The sequence below is a fragment of the Scleropages formosus genome, chromosome 3 (assembly GCF_900964775.1).
Source record: "Scleropages formosus chromosome 3, fSclFor1.1, whole genome shotgun sequence".
In the NCBI taxonomy this organism is placed as follows: Eukaryota; Metazoa; Chordata; class Actinopteri; order Osteoglossiformes; family Osteoglossidae; genus Scleropages; species Scleropages formosus.
In genome coordinates, this window is record NC_041808.1 from 3720427 (window position 1) to 3736958 (window position 16532).

At 44.2% G+C, this 16532-nt stretch overlaps 2 protein-coding genes across 3 annotated transcripts in view; one reads left to right on the plus strand and one right to left on the minus strand.

Moving 5' to 3' along the window:
- Nucleotides 1–3728: 3728 nt before the first annotated feature.
- On the plus strand, nt 3729–12714 carry LOC108924857 (S-adenosylmethionine synthase). Its single transcript, XM_018736488.2, has 9 exons — nt 3729–4039; nt 5922–5999; nt 6116–6238; nt 6962–7074; nt 7500–7643; nt 9035–9253; nt 9571–9753; nt 10040–10173; nt 10350–12714. Exons 1-9 carry the CDS (start codon nt 3949–3951, stop codon nt 10450–10452), a joined length of 1188 nt encoding a protein of 395 aa, XP_018592004.1. The 5' UTR covers nt 3729–3948; the 3' UTR covers nt 10453–12714.
- A 336-nt stretch (nt 12715–13050) lies between these two features.
- Nucleotides 13051–16532, minus strand: part of LOC108924843 (transmembrane protein 150A-like) — a 30487-nt gene continuing 27005 nt past the window's right edge. For both annotated transcript variants that reach the window (XM_018736453.2, XM_018736452.2), the window contains 2 exons: nt 15760–15937; nt 13051–15539 (listed from right to left, as the gene is read on the minus strand). In XM_018736453.2, coding sequence (XP_018591969.1) covers nt 15286–15539; nt 15760–15937 — 432 coding nt within the window. In that variant the 3' untranslated portion in view covers nt 13051–15285. The remainder of the gene's footprint in view (nt 15540–15759; nt 15938–16532) is intronic.

Here is a 16532-nt window from a genome sequence, read left to right on the forward strand (position 1 = left end):
ATTCATTGATAAAGGGAGCTAAATAATTAAACCATTTCAGGCTGTTTACCGTTCACAGCTGTGTAACAGTGTTTCTTAAATGTGCAACATTTTGGTATAGACTCGGATCTACATGATAATCTCAGGAAACTATTGTGGGTAAATGTTCGCCGGAGTCACTGGTGTCTTTCCCTCACGCTATGTAAAAACGCGTTACTTTAATTGGAAAAAAGCAAAATTAGGAAAAAAGGGACGGGCCAGGAAGACGATCGGATCGGGAGTCGAAGCTGAAGGGTGAAACTCGACACTGGAGAGGCCTACGGGCGGCCGCTGGCTGCCCCAGGCAGGAATGTGCTGAGGGGCACTTTGGGGTAACGCCCTACCCACGCCCTGCAACCAGTCCATTCTGGGCCTTCGCCGGAGCGGCGGCCGAAAGGAGATCCCCTCACTGGAGTTCCGGCCACTCCTTCCCCCTCCATTCGTGGAGCGCTCCAAAAGCAGCTAAATAAGCGCTGCTTGCATGTGCAGCGGCGACCTGTGAATTTACACGAGACTTCTTTCCCGGCCGGCTGGGTGTGTTTCCCTGGCGGCCGCTTCGCTTTAATCCCCTCGGCTTCGAGTGGCCAATCAGAGCGCAAAATGGTTCCGAAGTTCAGGGTTTCACTGGCTTCCGTCAGTCACCCAACTTCGCTTTCACGGAATTCAGCTGGTTAGTCGTCTCTGTGTCATTAACTTGCTCGATATCCGCAGTGGAGGAGTATTACTGCCATTGTGCAGTAGGTGGTGGGTGTAAATTGGCTGTATTGTCTGGAATATTAAACCTCAACTTATTACATTTTAGGGGGGTGCGGTGGCGCAGTGGGTTGGACCACAGTCCTCCTCTCTGGTGGGTCTGGGGTTCGAGTCCCGCTTGGGGTGCCTTGCGACGGCCTGGCGTCCCGTCCTGGGTGTGTCCCCTCCCCCTCCGGCCTCACGCCCTGTGTTACCGGGTAGGCTCCGGTTCCCCGTGACCCCATATGGGACAAGCGGTTCAGAAAATGTGTGTATGTGTGTGTGTATTACATTTTAAAATTTTATAACCAATTTGAAACATTTAAATTGCAGCCATGTAGAATTTTTGGATCCTGAGTTTGAGTCCTGCCTTGCTGTGGCACCCTTAAGATAAGATAAGATACTTTATTGTCACTGTATACAATGCAATTAAATTCCGTATGGCAACCCTCAGAAGAACAGCAGCAGAAAGAACACTTGATACGAACAAACAAACAAATAAATAAGAATTTGGATGGAATAAATAACAATTGCACTGAAAAGCTTTAGAGTCTTCAGTCCTTAGCAGGCTTGGGGGGAGGAGGGGGTGAATGTGGGGGAGTAAATTGACACATTTAAAAAGTACCCTGTTATGTAAATGGTAAATCATTGTAAGTAGCTTAGTGTGCAAACCTGACACTGTTAAGTCTCCTTGGATAAAGGGGTCGGAGAATCAAGAAAAATAATTTTTCAGGATGGTCATTATTGCCAGGAAAACGGATGCAGTCCACTCTGAATGGCTCATACAATTCTGAATGCGTGCATTTTCTCCATCTCGGTAACTGCTTTCATTTGGCATGTGAGCTGGGCGTATGAATATTATCGTAAGCTCCATCCCAGGTAGTATAGTGCGGTGGAACTTTTAGTGGACATAAAGTGTCGGGAGCACCCCGCAGGAGACAAATGTGATCTGGGATTAAATTTCAGACTTGGACTGCTCTTTGGGACGATTCTCATCTTAGTGGTTCACTTCAGGGCCTGGTGTCACATGGCAAGAGCCACACCCCCTACACACCCACCGCCCACCGTCTGGCACCCACCAGAGCCCAGGAGGGCGGTCATCGGGAAGTAGCCTATCAGCGCCGGGCTCCCCGTCCTTCCTACTCCTGAGAATGTTGACAGACCGAACCTGTGACTCGGTGATAGAGGCATCAGCGCTCCCTGTCTGTGTGGCACATGGAAGGCACTGTTTGACCTCGTCCAATGACCGTTGAACGCACCTCTTGGAACCTTGTTAGGAAAGTAGAGTTTCACAACAAAGCAAACATGTGACAACACTTCACTTGTTTTTTATCAGGATTAGCCTTGAACTGCCACTTGCGCTTGTTTTTGTGGGCACGGCCCATGTCCTTCATTCACTCGTCTTATTAGTCAAGACTGAGTTTGCTGGTGGACACAACAAAGTCCCCGGTCTGAGAAACATCAAGAACGTCAGTAAAAGGCCACACATACCTCAATTAGCCCTTCTCTCCTGTCTCTTGAACCCCTGAGACATTCAGACTTAGTCCTTTTTACCATGGTATACCCTGGGGGCGTCTAACCTTTTTTGGCCAAGGGCCATGATCATTACCTGGAAGTGGTCTGAGGGCCAAGCATGTAAAAATCATAAAAAGTCACGTATCGAATATTAAATACCTAAATTAAATATAGTAAAATTAAAAAGTATTATGAAATAATATAATTTATTGCATTTTATTTAGGTTCAGTGTGTGTTCAAGTTTGTGTCTAACTACAGCTGTATTATTTAATAGAATTTATACTGTTTATGATGGATATCATTTATATTAATAATTTAACAAACGCTCTCGTTGGCCACATGGCGGCTGTACTCTGAACACCCCGGTGTGGACCGAGCCAGGTCCAGGTATTATGTCAACAGCATCAGGCATGGTAACACAGTAACAGCTTGACCTTTTCAAATGAACACAGAGACCTCCAGCCAGAATGGACAGCTGTACCACAGTAAACATCATTTACCCAAACTACCTGAAACCGGCAATATTTGTATTCCTTGGTCTGTCTGTATTGGGGAGAAAGTTGAGTATTAACTAACATCTGTATACAACACGACATTTTTATAATATGTAAGCTTTGCTCATTAGCAAGTTAAATGTTTTTTCTTTATTTTCATGGAGTTGGCACCTCTGTTGAAGGCAACGTACAAAGTGAAGTTGATTTACTGAGCTCTTTACCTATTATATCATATGGCTGGGTAACTTATACTGTGCCAGTTCAAGGTGTGTACAGCTCAAGGGTATAACCGCAGGAGCAGGGACTCAGACCCCAACTTCTTTGTTTGTGAGAGAACAACTTTAACCGCTATGCCACCTGCTGCCCCAAACTGGAAGTGTTTGCTAAGTGGTGAGAATCATGCTTCAGAAAGTTCTGCTGGTGTCTATGAATAGTTTCTCTTTTTGTGGACCTCTCTGTAGTGCCTCTTCACCTTCCGCCCAAGAGCGGTCAGTGATTATTGAGTAAAAATGACCTTTTGTTAAATGAAGCGGTGCTAATTAATAAAGATTAATCAACCCGGTCATTTAATTCCTTTATACTTGTACAGTGACAGTAAAGGTGAATTGAATTTATTTCTCTTCCCCCCACAGCTTTTTCCATGACTTAAAGCCCTGTTGATAAATGTGGTCGGAGCCCAGGGGAATGCTGGGAAAAATGAAAAAAACGAGACAGAGATTTAATGCTTTGCTTATGCTGCATATGTTACACCTGGAGGCCAGTATGACGCAGGGCCACGGAGGAGAAAACACCCCTCGGGTGCCATCTTGGGCGCTGCGAGCAAGAGCATGGCACCCAAAGCGTTAAACGTTCCCTAAAGGTTTTAATCCCCCCCGAATGCCCCCCCCCCTCCCCGTTCTTGTCCGGAATGGTCTGGCCCCGACCGTTCACATGACCTGCATGTGTGTTTTCTCTTAGCCATATATAGGGGCAATGCTGTGGGCAGAGTGCTGTGTGACAGAGCGCCACCGATCACACTCAGGCCTGCAGCGGAGCACACGGCACGGGCGGGAGTTCCGGCACACGACTGCATCCTCTCTCCTCCTGTTGTCGAGAAACAGAGTAACACCCCCCTTTCTTTCTTCTTCTTCATTTTTACTTTCTTTTTTTTTTCCCCGTCGGTGCGTCCAGCGCTGAGACTTTGGAGCCATGAACGGGCCAGTGGACGGCTTGTATGACTCTCTGCACGAGGACGGGTCCTTCATGTTCACGTCTGAGTCGGTGGGAGAGGGACACCCAGGTGAGTGACGCTCCGCACCGACTGAAAAACCCCCCCACCCTTCAGGATAGCACACCCCCAACCCGGCATCCCAGTCGCCACTGTGGCTCCTCCAGCCAAGCAGCTGTCCTGGTTTATACATCCGCCCCCCCAACTCTGCACACACACACACACACACACACACACACACACACATGACACACCCTCACTGCATAACACCCACTGTGCAACAAAGATGCAGACAGACATACAGACATGTACTCTGCAAGACACATACTGTACATAGGCGCACACACACACACACACACACACACACACACACACACACACACACACACACACTGCATTGTGCTGGCGGTTTGGATGGGGAGGGCAATGCATCTTCAGTGTACTAAGTGAAGCAAAGCGAAAATAGTCCAGTTACAGAAAAACATGCAGTGTTTCGACATCACAGATTGTCTTGGGTTTGGTGGCTTACCTTGACTTGAGTTGATTAACTTGTTTTGGGAAGGTTACCTTTTGTTAGTGGGTTAGTCTGGTTTGGGTTAGGGTTACCTTTAGTTGGATGGGTTACTATGGGTAGAGTGGGTTACCTTGCATTTGGAAGGTTTGGGTGGGTTACTACTGGTTGGGAAGATTACCTTGGATTGAGTAGGTTACCTCGATTTGGACTGCCATAACTTTGTCAAGAAGGTATTCCATTGACACATGCCAGAGCTGCAGTGTAGTGTGTGTGAATCTGTGTGTGTATCTACGAGAGGGAAGAAGGAGTGGTATCTTGATGTGAAGGTGCTGGGTCTTAAGCAGCCCTGCATAGTCATTCATGTACCACTCACACACACATATTGCATCGTAATGTACATGTGCACATCATTTCACATTCAAGGACTCTGCAATCATGCAATCGCACACACTCTACTCACAGTCATACAAACTCCAGACACTCATATGCACTTTTTAATTCACCCACACTCACTCACACACTCAACTCTGCCCGGCATCTACTCACAATCCCACTCCCAATCTCTTGGTCTAAGGTTGCCGTGACTTCAGCTGTGTCTTGATCACACACAGTCTATCTATAGCTTTTCTCAGAAGCATGGCTGACACTTGGAGTATACACCAAGACAGTGTGCATGAGCTGCTGCAGTCATATAGCATGTGCATGTCTTTATGCGTAAGAGTGTATGCACATGCATGTGTTCAGATGTATGGCTCCATTCTAGATGGAGCATGTGGCCTACAGTGAAGCTACCAACTCTTAAAGATTAACCCATAGCTACCCTCTTTTGCTGTACGGCTCCGTTACCACGCTGTCACCTTCGACCTTAAGTGTGACCAAAGTACCCTCTTTGAAAGTGGCAGAACTCAGTACTGGAGAAAATAAACAGGAAGTAATGCCAAGACAGAAGGAAAGAATCAGTTTTAATGTTATAAATAATGTTTATTAGTGTATAAATGATCTACTGGTGCAATAGTTTGAAGGCTAAAGATTCCAGGTTGATACATAAGCACATAACAAAGCAACAACAACAACAAAAAAAACACAATTACTGGTTACAAATGAATACTAGTACTGCTAACGGTACTGTACAACCAGAAAGCAGCAGGTCAGTTTAGCTAATTGCTAACAGGAAACTCGTGAAAAGACAAGATGTGCAGTGTCACTGCTGTCTGCATGTCTTTCACAGATACATGGTGCTTTTTACTTTTTCTTGACAACGCTACAGTTGCCGTCATTATTTACCAACCATAGCAAAGGGCAGCTCAGGAAGCCCTTTTGTTGATTTTCCTCTGTGTGACGGAGAAGATCTGCAAACGCGGGTGGGTTAAACGTGGTTTTCCAAACTACCACAAAGATATCGCGCAATCGTTTATTAACCAGACATCTTGTCCTGCTCAGACAAAATCTGCGACCAGATCAGTGATGCAGTGTTGGACGCACACCTGAAGCAGGATCCGGATGCAAAGGTTGCCTGTGGTGAGTCCTCAGAGCTGGGGTCAGGTTCAGGTGCATTGCGGGGGTCCAAGTGTAGCTTGTAAGATGGGTCCTTGCTGCTGCTGAAGGGACCTCCTGCAATTGTGTTTTTCCCACAGAGACAGTGTGCAAAACCGGCATGGTGCTGCTGTGTGGGGAGATCACATCCCGGGCCAACGTGGACTATCAGAAGGTCGTGAGGGAGACCATCAAAGAGATTGGCTATGACAACTCCGACAAAGGTGAATGTCCTGGGACCAAATTTGGGAGCCCTGGAATGCCGAAGCTACGTTACTCCAGCACATAGGCCTACCGAAGCTACATCCTCTTCTTTAGCATGATACTGTTTCAGGCAAAAACTTTTTCCATGGATGGAGTGCATTTCTGAGCTCAATTTGGCAAATTCTTAGCCTTCAAAAAATACCTGTAACCTAATCAGAGAATTTGCACAATACTTCCCTCAACGACATCAACTGGGGTTGGGGAGTAGGGACTCGGTTTTAGAGTCTGAACCACTCCTCTGAAATAGAATGCCAATCACTGATGTCGGTGTTTGATGCACATTATAAAAACACAGAAAGTTCTCAACTTTGACAGGACCATTCCTCATTAAGTGTCTGTGACTGGGATTATTTTCAAACTTTGATCTGTGCCATAATCCACAACAAACAACATAGTCGGTACAATAAATCATGTGTTCCCTGTTTCAGGGTCTAACTAGTTTTCCTTCAGACATGATTTTGGAGTTAAGGCTGACATTCATTCCTTTCCACTGGATCTTGTTTAACCCTCACCTCTGTTCTGAAACTGTAAAACATCCATATTTGAAATTTGTCTGAAACATGTAATTGACCTCAGAGACAGCAATATTTGTTGCTAATTTGCAGTATGAGTGGATAAAATATGGATTGACTTTGAGGGTATAACTCATTTTCTTTGGATTAATCCAAGCATTCTTCCATCAGGTTTTGACTACAAGACATGCAATGTGCTGGTAGCTTTAGAGCAGCAGTCCCCAGACATTGCCCAGGGGGTGCACATTGACAGGCATGAGGAAGACATTGGCGCTGGAGACCAGGTGCGGCTCTGTTCAATGCTACCTGAAGTGAGAAGCAGATCCTCAAAGACCACAACGGCATAAATGCGTTCTTATTGCTTGGTCTGATATTGGAAAAGTTTTTGAAGGTTTATGCCGATTTAACAAGGGTGTTCCTTTTTTGGGACCATATCCATTCTCCTTTGTTCTATGTTCTTCGGGTCATGTGCCAGATTTTCTTGCCAGGTTTTGCCTGTGATGTCTGCTAAAACTCTGATTTGATTCCAGGGCTTAAGTCCGATTCTAAATGGCTGCAATCCAGATTAGTGGAATCAGGTGGTTAGGTATACAGTGGGAATAATGGCCCTGTGGATACTACGACTACGACCTCCCAGGAACAAAGCTGAAGAACTCGGCTGTGTGACAGATTCACTAAGAGCTGAACTTCTGATCTCAATGTCCATCAGGGTCTGATGTTTGGCTATGCCACCGATGAAACGGAAGAGTGCATGCCACTCACCATCATCCTTGCTCACAAGCTCAATGCCAAGATGGCAGAACTTAGACGCAACGGGACTGTCCCATGGCTCCGCCCAGACTCCAAAACCCAGGTACTTGAGAGTGCGAAGCCAGTACACAAATCAACCAGTCTTTGTGAGTGCATTAACTGATGATTCAGAAATAAAAGACAGTGGTAGCAGCTTTGTGGGAATCCTTGGTTTCAGTTTTGAGTCCAAAGGATGGCTCACATCTGCAATTGGGCAAGATTGTTCAGTTTCCCTTTGACATAAGTCAATAGGTGATGGGGAGAGGTCGAAGGTTAGGTCTCATGAGCAACATACCCTCAAGGCCATTAAGCTCTGAGTTATTTTGTATACGCTCAAATCTAATATAAGGGAACCCTACACAAAAAAATCTTGGCTGGAGGGGTTGACTTGCTTTGTGATTTTCAGGTTACCTTGCACACTGGTACAAAACAGTGCAATGAGGGAAGCAATCACAAAAAATGTGGGCAATAAAAATGATTATCAAAAGAAAGAGATTAATTTCAGTATTTTTTTAGAGAAAATAAGTCATTCTGCAGGCAGCAGAGTTGCTGTGCAGGTTTCAGGCTGTCATGCAAACTGTCTCCGATAAGAACAACTTCATAAAATTAAATTCAGACATCTGTAGAAATAGGGCCCCCAGACCTCAAAAATTGTTTAAAATGAATTAAAGAGAGCATTTAAAAACCAGATATAACATACTATGCTTCCTGCTGCAAAAAAGTAGCCTTTCAGTACCAACAGGTTTTCAATTTAATTCAAAAAGAAGAAACGGAACACTCACCTGTGAAGCACTTATTTAAAATGAGAACCGCACACTTCAAAATTCCAGCTCTCTGGGAAGCTTTTGGTAACCTGGAAAGTGACCAAATTAGGTTCCTACTTCTGAGGCATGACTGCCTATCTTAGTGATGCCTTATAGGCTGGGGTCAACCTGGAGTGGGTTGGTTTAGGTTGGGTTTGACCAGGATTAAACAGCTGTTGACCTAGGATGGATTGGCTGATCAAGAGTAGACCCCGTAAGGGGCACAGCTTTAGGGAAACTACTCTCCACCTGTTTCTCTTCTGCTTGGAACTACTCCAACACTCAACTCGGGTCTCCCTTGTAAGCTGAGACCTTGATGCTATTTTAGACATTCTGAGATTCCTTAAATCATGGGCCGAATGAATGAGGAGGACAAGTGGCCTTAAACAGCTGAGAGGGAGCTTCTCACAAGTTCTTCCACACTGGTGTAACCATGCATGTTGAGTGTGTGATGCATTTTGTAATCCTCCTTTCAAGGTCAACAGCAACATGAGATTTGACAAAATCTTCGACAGCAAAAACTTACTTGCGTAGATTTGGACTGAGTGAAACCCTAAAGTGCAATGCGATAACTAGGATATGGAAGAAAAAAATGAATGAAATAATTGTAATTAATTGAATCCTACTCGGTTCTTCTCTGTTCAATTTGCAGGTGACAGTGCACTATATACAGGAGAATGGTGCGGTTGTGCCCAAACGGGTGCATACAGTGGTGATCTCTGTGCAGCATGATGAGGACATCTTATTGGAAGAGCAAAAGCAGGTCCTGAAGGAGAAGGTCATCAAGGCTGTGGTGCCTGAAAAATACCTGGATGAGAAAACTATCTACCACCTGCAGCCCAGTGGGCGTTTTGTCATTGGGGGGCCCCAGGTAAGTCCATGACCTTACCAACCATTCAGCATTCTAATGTTTCCTCAAGGATGGAGCTTGCTGTGAATGATTCACACAGCTACTACTGTCCCTTTTGTAAAATGTCTCCTGTTCTTTGGATAAGTGCTCTTTCACTACACATTCAACTCTATATCACAGGAGCAAATTCATTTTACCACTGTTTATCAGTGCAATAGATCTTATGCTCTACATATTGCGGTAAAAATATCAGCTCTAGAGGCTTCCTGATGTGAAAGGACAAGTTTTTAACGATGGCATAAATTCCTCCATGACAGAGCCTATGTTGTCTTGGGTAGGGGGATGCTGGTGTTACGGGGAGAAAGATCATTGTTGACACCTATGGAGGGTGGGGTGCTCATGGTGGAGGAGCCTTCTCTGGAAAGGATTACACCAAAGTGGACCGGTCAGCTGCCTATGCCGCTCGATGGGTTGCCAAGACGCTGGTCAAGGCCAAGCTGTGCAAGAGGGTGCTGGTGCAGGTGAGCACCAGTGACTGGTGTGCTGTTCCAGCTGACCAGACATCAATGTGAACATAGATTCACGTGGAATGTGAGATTCCTGACTGGTTACAAACACCTACTGAATAGGGGTTGATAAACTGAACTTGTGATGATAAGATTGCATGTTGCATTAATTTTCTTTGTTGTAAGGAAGCTGTGCTAATCTTAGATCTACCCTTTGTTTCGTCATGTAAAGTGTTACTTTATGTCCCGTCTGAATATGAAATTGATGGAACCCCTATCTCCACCACTTTGTTTAATGTAGGTGGCCTACGCCATTGGAGTGGCCTATCCCCTGTCCATCTCACTCTTTACCTACGGTTCCTCCCGCAAGACTGAGAAGGAGCTTCTGGAAATTGTCAACAAGAACTTCGATTTACGACCCGGAGTCATTGTCAGGTTCTAAGCCTTCTCCCTCCATTTTTTGCCCTTCTTCAAGGCTATTTTTAGCCAAGATACTTGTACAATGTACAACATGCCTTTTTTTGTGTTTGCTTGCATATTTCTGGTTTTTCTCTTAGTTATCTCTGTTTTCATTGGGTTTCCTTGCTTATTCCCTGTACTGTCACCCTCAGAGACCTGGATCTTAAGAGGCCAATCTACCAAAAGACCGCATGCTACGGCCACTTTGGCAGGAAGGAGTTCCCCTGGGAGATACCAAAGGAGCTGAAGTTTTAGTTTGGTGACTGCTGCCGTTGATGTGGACAGCTGTCCTTCAGGAGTCACGATACGAGGGACACCTCTGTGAAAGTTGTACCCAACTGTTTCAGTCACGAGGGATTGTGATGTTCTGCATGAGCCCCTCAACTCATAAATGAGTAGTTCTTAGCAAGCTCGCCTGTCACTAATCTCTCGATTTCTCTCTTCATAATACATATTTGTGAGGTCGTAATACATTTTAAACCCAAAGCCAAACTCAAACCAGGGTACTAGACCCTTCGCTATTCAAAGAATGACTAACAATATTCGCAACGTTCCGCACACGTGGACATGAACCCAAAGGTTTCTGTGGTATTTGGGACGTATTCCTGTGGCAGCATCGCAGCCTGTGGACCAGGCGTGCTTCATTCTGACAAGAGTTTATCCAGCATCTTTGTGACATTTACAGTAAGTTCACATTTTTTTCCTCCACAGCTGAAGCGTGAACATGTTTTGAAATTGGTATCAATTCACTCCCCGTTTCTGCAGGTCAGACGTTTTTAAATATGAAAAAACTTATCCAAAGGGGACAGGACAAATTTCTGTGACAGTTTCATGTGACTGCCTTCCACCATTTAACAGTTATTAATGACCAAATATTTGCTTAGCTTTTCAACCCTGCCTCTAAATACTGAGTTTTTCTTCCAAAATCAATGGCAAAAATTTTGAGTGTGCCTGAGAAACGGTTAAGATATGAGCTGTCGTAACTTTTCTTTTATTCGTACTCTTTCCTGACCTATCTGTACATATTTTTTTTGTGTGATATTTTAGACCACTTTGGCTTGGTCCACTCGGTAGTAGGTCTTTAGTTTGCTTTTTAGTCCACTAAAGTACATGAAATGCTGTAAATGGGATTTATGAGCTTTTTCTCATTAGGCAAAAGTTCCAAAATGCTGTGGGCCATTGCTGTGGAGAAGGTTGCTTCATAAAAATTAATTTTAACTTGATTTACTTATTTCAGGTTCGGTAACTGAGGTGATTGAGGTTCCCTGCATGTTTCAGAAACAGATTAAAATTAAAATTCATCCAACTGGCTCAGTAAGCAGCTGCTTTCATGTGGCTGCCAGCTGTCAGTGTGCTTTTGAGAACCTCACAAAAGCTGTAATTCGAACGTGAATAGGCATCGTTTCATAAGAGCTGTAGGCCAGACATAGCTCTAGACCGTTAGAATTCCGCTTGTTGAGCAGCATGGATTTTTATAAACATACCAATTATTGCCATGGAAACAGAATACATTTTAGGGTTTTGGAAAAGAAAAATTTCCATATAATTTCTTAGCTTGATGGCAACAATAGTTTACCAATGCACCCTTACATTAATTTCAATTGACTATATTACTAGTAATCTACATTTTTCATGCCCTTCATGGCATTGCTATTGTTAAGGATATTGAATAATAGTAGGTTTCAGGCTGAATTTTAATCAACCGCCTGGTTTACATGTACACTACAAGTGTATTGAAGGAGGCACCCAGCTGTAGCCCCTTGGGGCATTTTAGACCAAAGACATAGAATAAGTAGATTGGTGCTGGTCAGGTGCACTATGACTGGTGTAAAACTGTCTGAAAAAATCCCGGAATGGAAATGTATTTATCGTTATTGTTCCTTGTGTTTTATTGCTTCTACCACTTTGTTTACAAATTGAGATTTTGAATGTAAAGTGGTCGAGGGGTCAATTAATCCAATACGGCCAGGGAGTTGCACTCATGTCCTGCAATACGGCCTTGCTGAAATCACACAAACACGAGGGCTGTCCACTCCTGGTTCTGGAGCAGTGTCTTCCACCTTCTTTGAAAGCCTCGCTGCTTTACGGGATGGCTGAATTAGATCAGTTCTGAAAATATTTCTGTCTAAGTGCTCAACTGAAAGAGAAAATTTCAGGGGACTAGGATTTTACACCCCTGATCAGTTGTTCCTGAGGACCTTCACTTTTGGAAAGCAATGGCTGTTGCAGGTGTCAGTATTCTCATGCCTGTGGTTTATTTAACCAGAGTACATAAGTAGACAGGAAACAACATCAGCGGTGTAACTGAGTTACTAGTTACTAGTTCAGGACCTGCTCCAAGGCTCCAAGGCCCATGAGGACAGGAGTTGCCAGTGTCCGTCCAGTACAGAAATCCATGCCTGTGGTGCTACTTCATGACTTATTCTGTGCGTGTCTCGCTGGTCTACATCATCCAAAGCTTTTGTAGAAACCTATAAATGTAAATAATTTATTGACAATAAAACATTTTAGCAGAAATGCCTTTGTAGTTTTTGTTTTTTGAATAATCACGCATAAAGGAAAGAAATTCTAAAGATTTCTTGACACCCGGGACAATTCCAAGATGGGACACACTGTGCCGCTAAACCAGTGCTTTTTCATACAAATTAGGCACAACTTTAATTATGGTAAAAAGACCCAGTCTTTGGTTTCATTTAAAGAGGGAGTGAAGAAATAAGGCACAGCTGTGCTTTATTTTTCGGGTGCACTTTATCACCAGTGCTCCTGTACAATTTATGAACAGCATTTTTGAGTACAAGGAACTCACCATCACTTTAGCTTTTTATTTATTGATTTATTTATTTATTTCTCCCTCTGCATATGACATACGTGTGTGAACACATAAGACAATAAACAACAGAAATCACACAGGATCAAATGAACGCCGAGCTGACTTGACTCCTCTTTTTAGCGGTTTAGGATCCCAGAATCGACCCCTTCAGCTTCATGAGACTCTAACCTGATCAGGCTCTGACTGAGTGGCTTAAAGAGGTGCATTCTGGGTAGTTTGGAACAAACCTTGAATAACTCCCGATTTTGGCCTTTGTGAAATCTTAAAGTAAATTTGCGTTTTTTTTAAGGCTTGCTTTTTATTGTGGTACCTCAGATGACCCTCAGGTGGATTTACTGAAAGTTCCCACCATGGATGACTGACTACGGTCAGATTTCAGTTTTACTGGCAGCAGTAACAGTTTGAGACTATCCCAAGGTGAGGTGTAGAAGTTTAGTTTTTCAGTGCCTGATCAAAAGAAGATATTAATCACTTTTGTCACCCGAAAGTGTTTATTGAGTGATGTATGAAGCTGGATGTCATTCCTCCAAAGACAGTGGGGGGGAACCATGGAGCACACTCCCATGACCACCTTTAACGGTTCAGTTACATAACAAATACTCACACCTCGCTTACATGGCAGTAAAATACACAAACTGATCTACACATACAGAAACAATTGGTCCTTTGTCACTTTCTTAAAGGAAAAAAGAAACCAAAAAAAATTCCTTTGAAGTCCCAACTATAAGCTGGTAAGAGGCTGTAAGGGATTTTCCTGAGAAGTTGCAAAGGCAAAGAGGTGAAGAATCGGTCAGCATTAACAACACACACAAGTAAACGGGCTGTGGTTGTTTCCGTAGATGAAAATGATGATGAAGGTGATATTCTGCATATGACACTTCTGCTATTGGTCCACTAACACATTTTTTTATAAGACAAAAAAACCATTTTCTTTGATGTTTCATCATCAGAAAACATTGGGTATATCCTGCCGAAATCTTACACTGTAAGAAAAAAACAAGGATTACTGGGACTCTGCAAGTTCTCACTTTTTCACATAGAATTACACAGGCGCTACAACAGGCCACAATTATGGTGAGTTTTCCACTTGTGACCAACAGGGGTCAGGCTTTAATTACAACAAATATTTTTCTGATAATTTATTATATATGGTCCATTAAAAAAAAAAAAAATGATGAAATAAAAAGGCAATTATTAAATTTCCACACTGAGACTGTGTGATACAAAGTTGTATTTTGGCCAGCCTCATGACAGCAATGTGGTTTTTTCAGTTGCGTGGTTTTGAGTGTCAAATCTTTGGAAACACTGCAGCGAGAAGAAAGAAGCCCTTGAGAACGGAGGCCGTGGCAGCAGTTCAGCACCATTTTCCATTTGGATGAGTTCTTAGGTTTTGCACAAACATCAGGAAAAGCCGCCGTCGGAGTTGGGAAAAGGCCCACGGACCAAAACAGAGGACGCATATTTTCATTCCTTTACTGCTAAAAAAAATTGTTGCAAATACTGGATGCAGTGAAAAATACTTTCAGGTTTTCCATAGATTTTTTTTTTCCCCATCTTTAGAAAAGCAGCGCGTAATTTTTTTTTTTCTTCAATTTTGCAAGAAAATATGGGAGCGAAGGCAAAGAAACCAAGTTTGCGTGTCCGGCTGTGAGCCATACCAAAGGACGCAGAGACGAACGTCATCTCTGACATCAGCAAGCAGATGTTTTAGCCCCTCCGTGAATCACCAAGGGAGAACAGTCTGTGAAATGCCCGCTTACCCATGATGCCTCACAGAGGAAACAATGGCGAGTCCGCTGTCCAAACGAGAAGTGCTTTAGGCCTGTCCTGGCAGTGTAGTTCCAGCAGCTGTGTGAGTGTGTGAGCCTTTTGTAAGCTTTGCTTGGACTATTTCCTGCGTGTGTGTGGGCTTTCGTTTGGCTATTTCTGTCTGTACAAATATGAGAAAATATAAACAGAAGGTTGTTTGACAGATCATGGCTCGTCCTGATTTACCCTCTAGAACAGGAAGTCGCCACATCTGTATGACGCTGTTCCCATCATGCTTTGCGTTAGTTCACTTGGCTGTGCTCGGATGACAACTCAACGCTGACCGGGTGACATCATCTTTGGTTTGAAAACTTTGGTGTCTTGGCATTGTGCAAATTTCAAGCTGGGCCCTCTATGGCCCCCGATAGAGGAAGTGGTTCCTGTTATTCCTCCTGACGTCCCACTTAAAATTTCAGCATCGCGAGGTTGCCAGGGCAACCCATGTTGGACTATAGCATAGACAAGCTCTCAGCTTCATGCTGGGGATGACTCTGTCCCCCCGCATCCTCCATTTTCCACTCGGATCGGGAGAGGCTACGAGCAGCACCGCCCTGGACCAGCACCATAAGGGTGTCGCTGGACACGTCCCCAAACTCAAAGGCAAATGTACCGTAGAAGAGCATTATGATGACAGCGAAGAGCCACTCGAAGATGGCTGAGGCGTGCTGCAGCTCAAAGCTCTCCTGCATAAAGAACACACCACCTGGAGGATAGGAGGTCAAGGAGTATCAGTATCGATAGAACTTTAGGGACACGCACACACATACACACAAATATTTGTCCACCAGCAGGGGGTGCTGTTTTACAACAGATGACGATTTGGTTCACTCTTGATGCTTCCACACATCACACACCAAGGGACAAACACGGCGCGCGCGCGCGCACACACACACACACACACACGCACGCAAATAGTAGGATACTGAGCACCAGTGAGATGAAGGCCAACAAGGTCAGGCCCAGACGCAGGTGTGCCATTCCATACTCGCTCTGGGTTTTGGCAAGGCGGTATGTCAGTGCAGCCTGGAGGCACACGAAGAGCATGCTGGTGGGGAATGCCACCCCGGCGCCCACGTAGTGCAGGACCTTGGCATAATCCACCTGTGGGGGATTGATCACATGATCATCAGGAAAGGCTCGCGCAAAAGTAGATGCACAGAGAGCCCTCGTGAGCAATGACTGCAGATAAACTCACATTGGCCAGATAAAGCACGTGGGGGGCCAGATAATAAGAGAAAAACACTTTAACAGGCTGCTGTACTTTAACCACCATGGAAGTGCTTCGAGTACATTTAAAGGAGTATATTCACAGTCCTGAATCAATTTCTTTACAGGAGAAATTCCGTAAAAGGAGGGAATGTGTTACACAGCGACACTTACAGGTCAGAGCAGGTACTGCAGGGGTTGTTTTAAACCTATGGATGAAAAGCAGCTATTATAAGAGTAAATTAACCTACTTAACGTAATGTCTGACTCTATAAATAGGTAAAAAGTATAAGCTATTGTTCTGGTTCTGTCGTCTCTTAAATTTAAAGGAGCACTTGAACCACTGTAGCCTTTTGTGTAAAACCACAAACTGTCAGTGCAACTCCATTAACCTTAATCTCCCTGTTTACGTCACTTCCTCCGGTCTTTTCAAATGATTATGAGATTATGTACAATTATATGACTTTTATATCCACTGACACCATGGCTA

Excerpts from the sequence above, each read along its gene's own strand:
- LOC108924857 (XM_018736488.2), top strand. The coding sequence starts at position 3,949 with ATGAACGGGCCAGTGGACGGCTTGTATGACTCTCTGCACGAGGACGGG. Across the intron at positions 6,239-6,961 it reads CTATGACAACTCCGACAAAG|GTTTTGACTACAAGACATGC; the intron begins GTGAATGTCCTG and ends TTCTTCCATCAG. Across the intron at positions 9,754-10,039 it reads GCAAGAGGGTGCTGGTGCAG|GTGGCCTACGCCATTGGAGT; the intron begins GTGAGCACCAGT and ends TGTTTAATGTAG.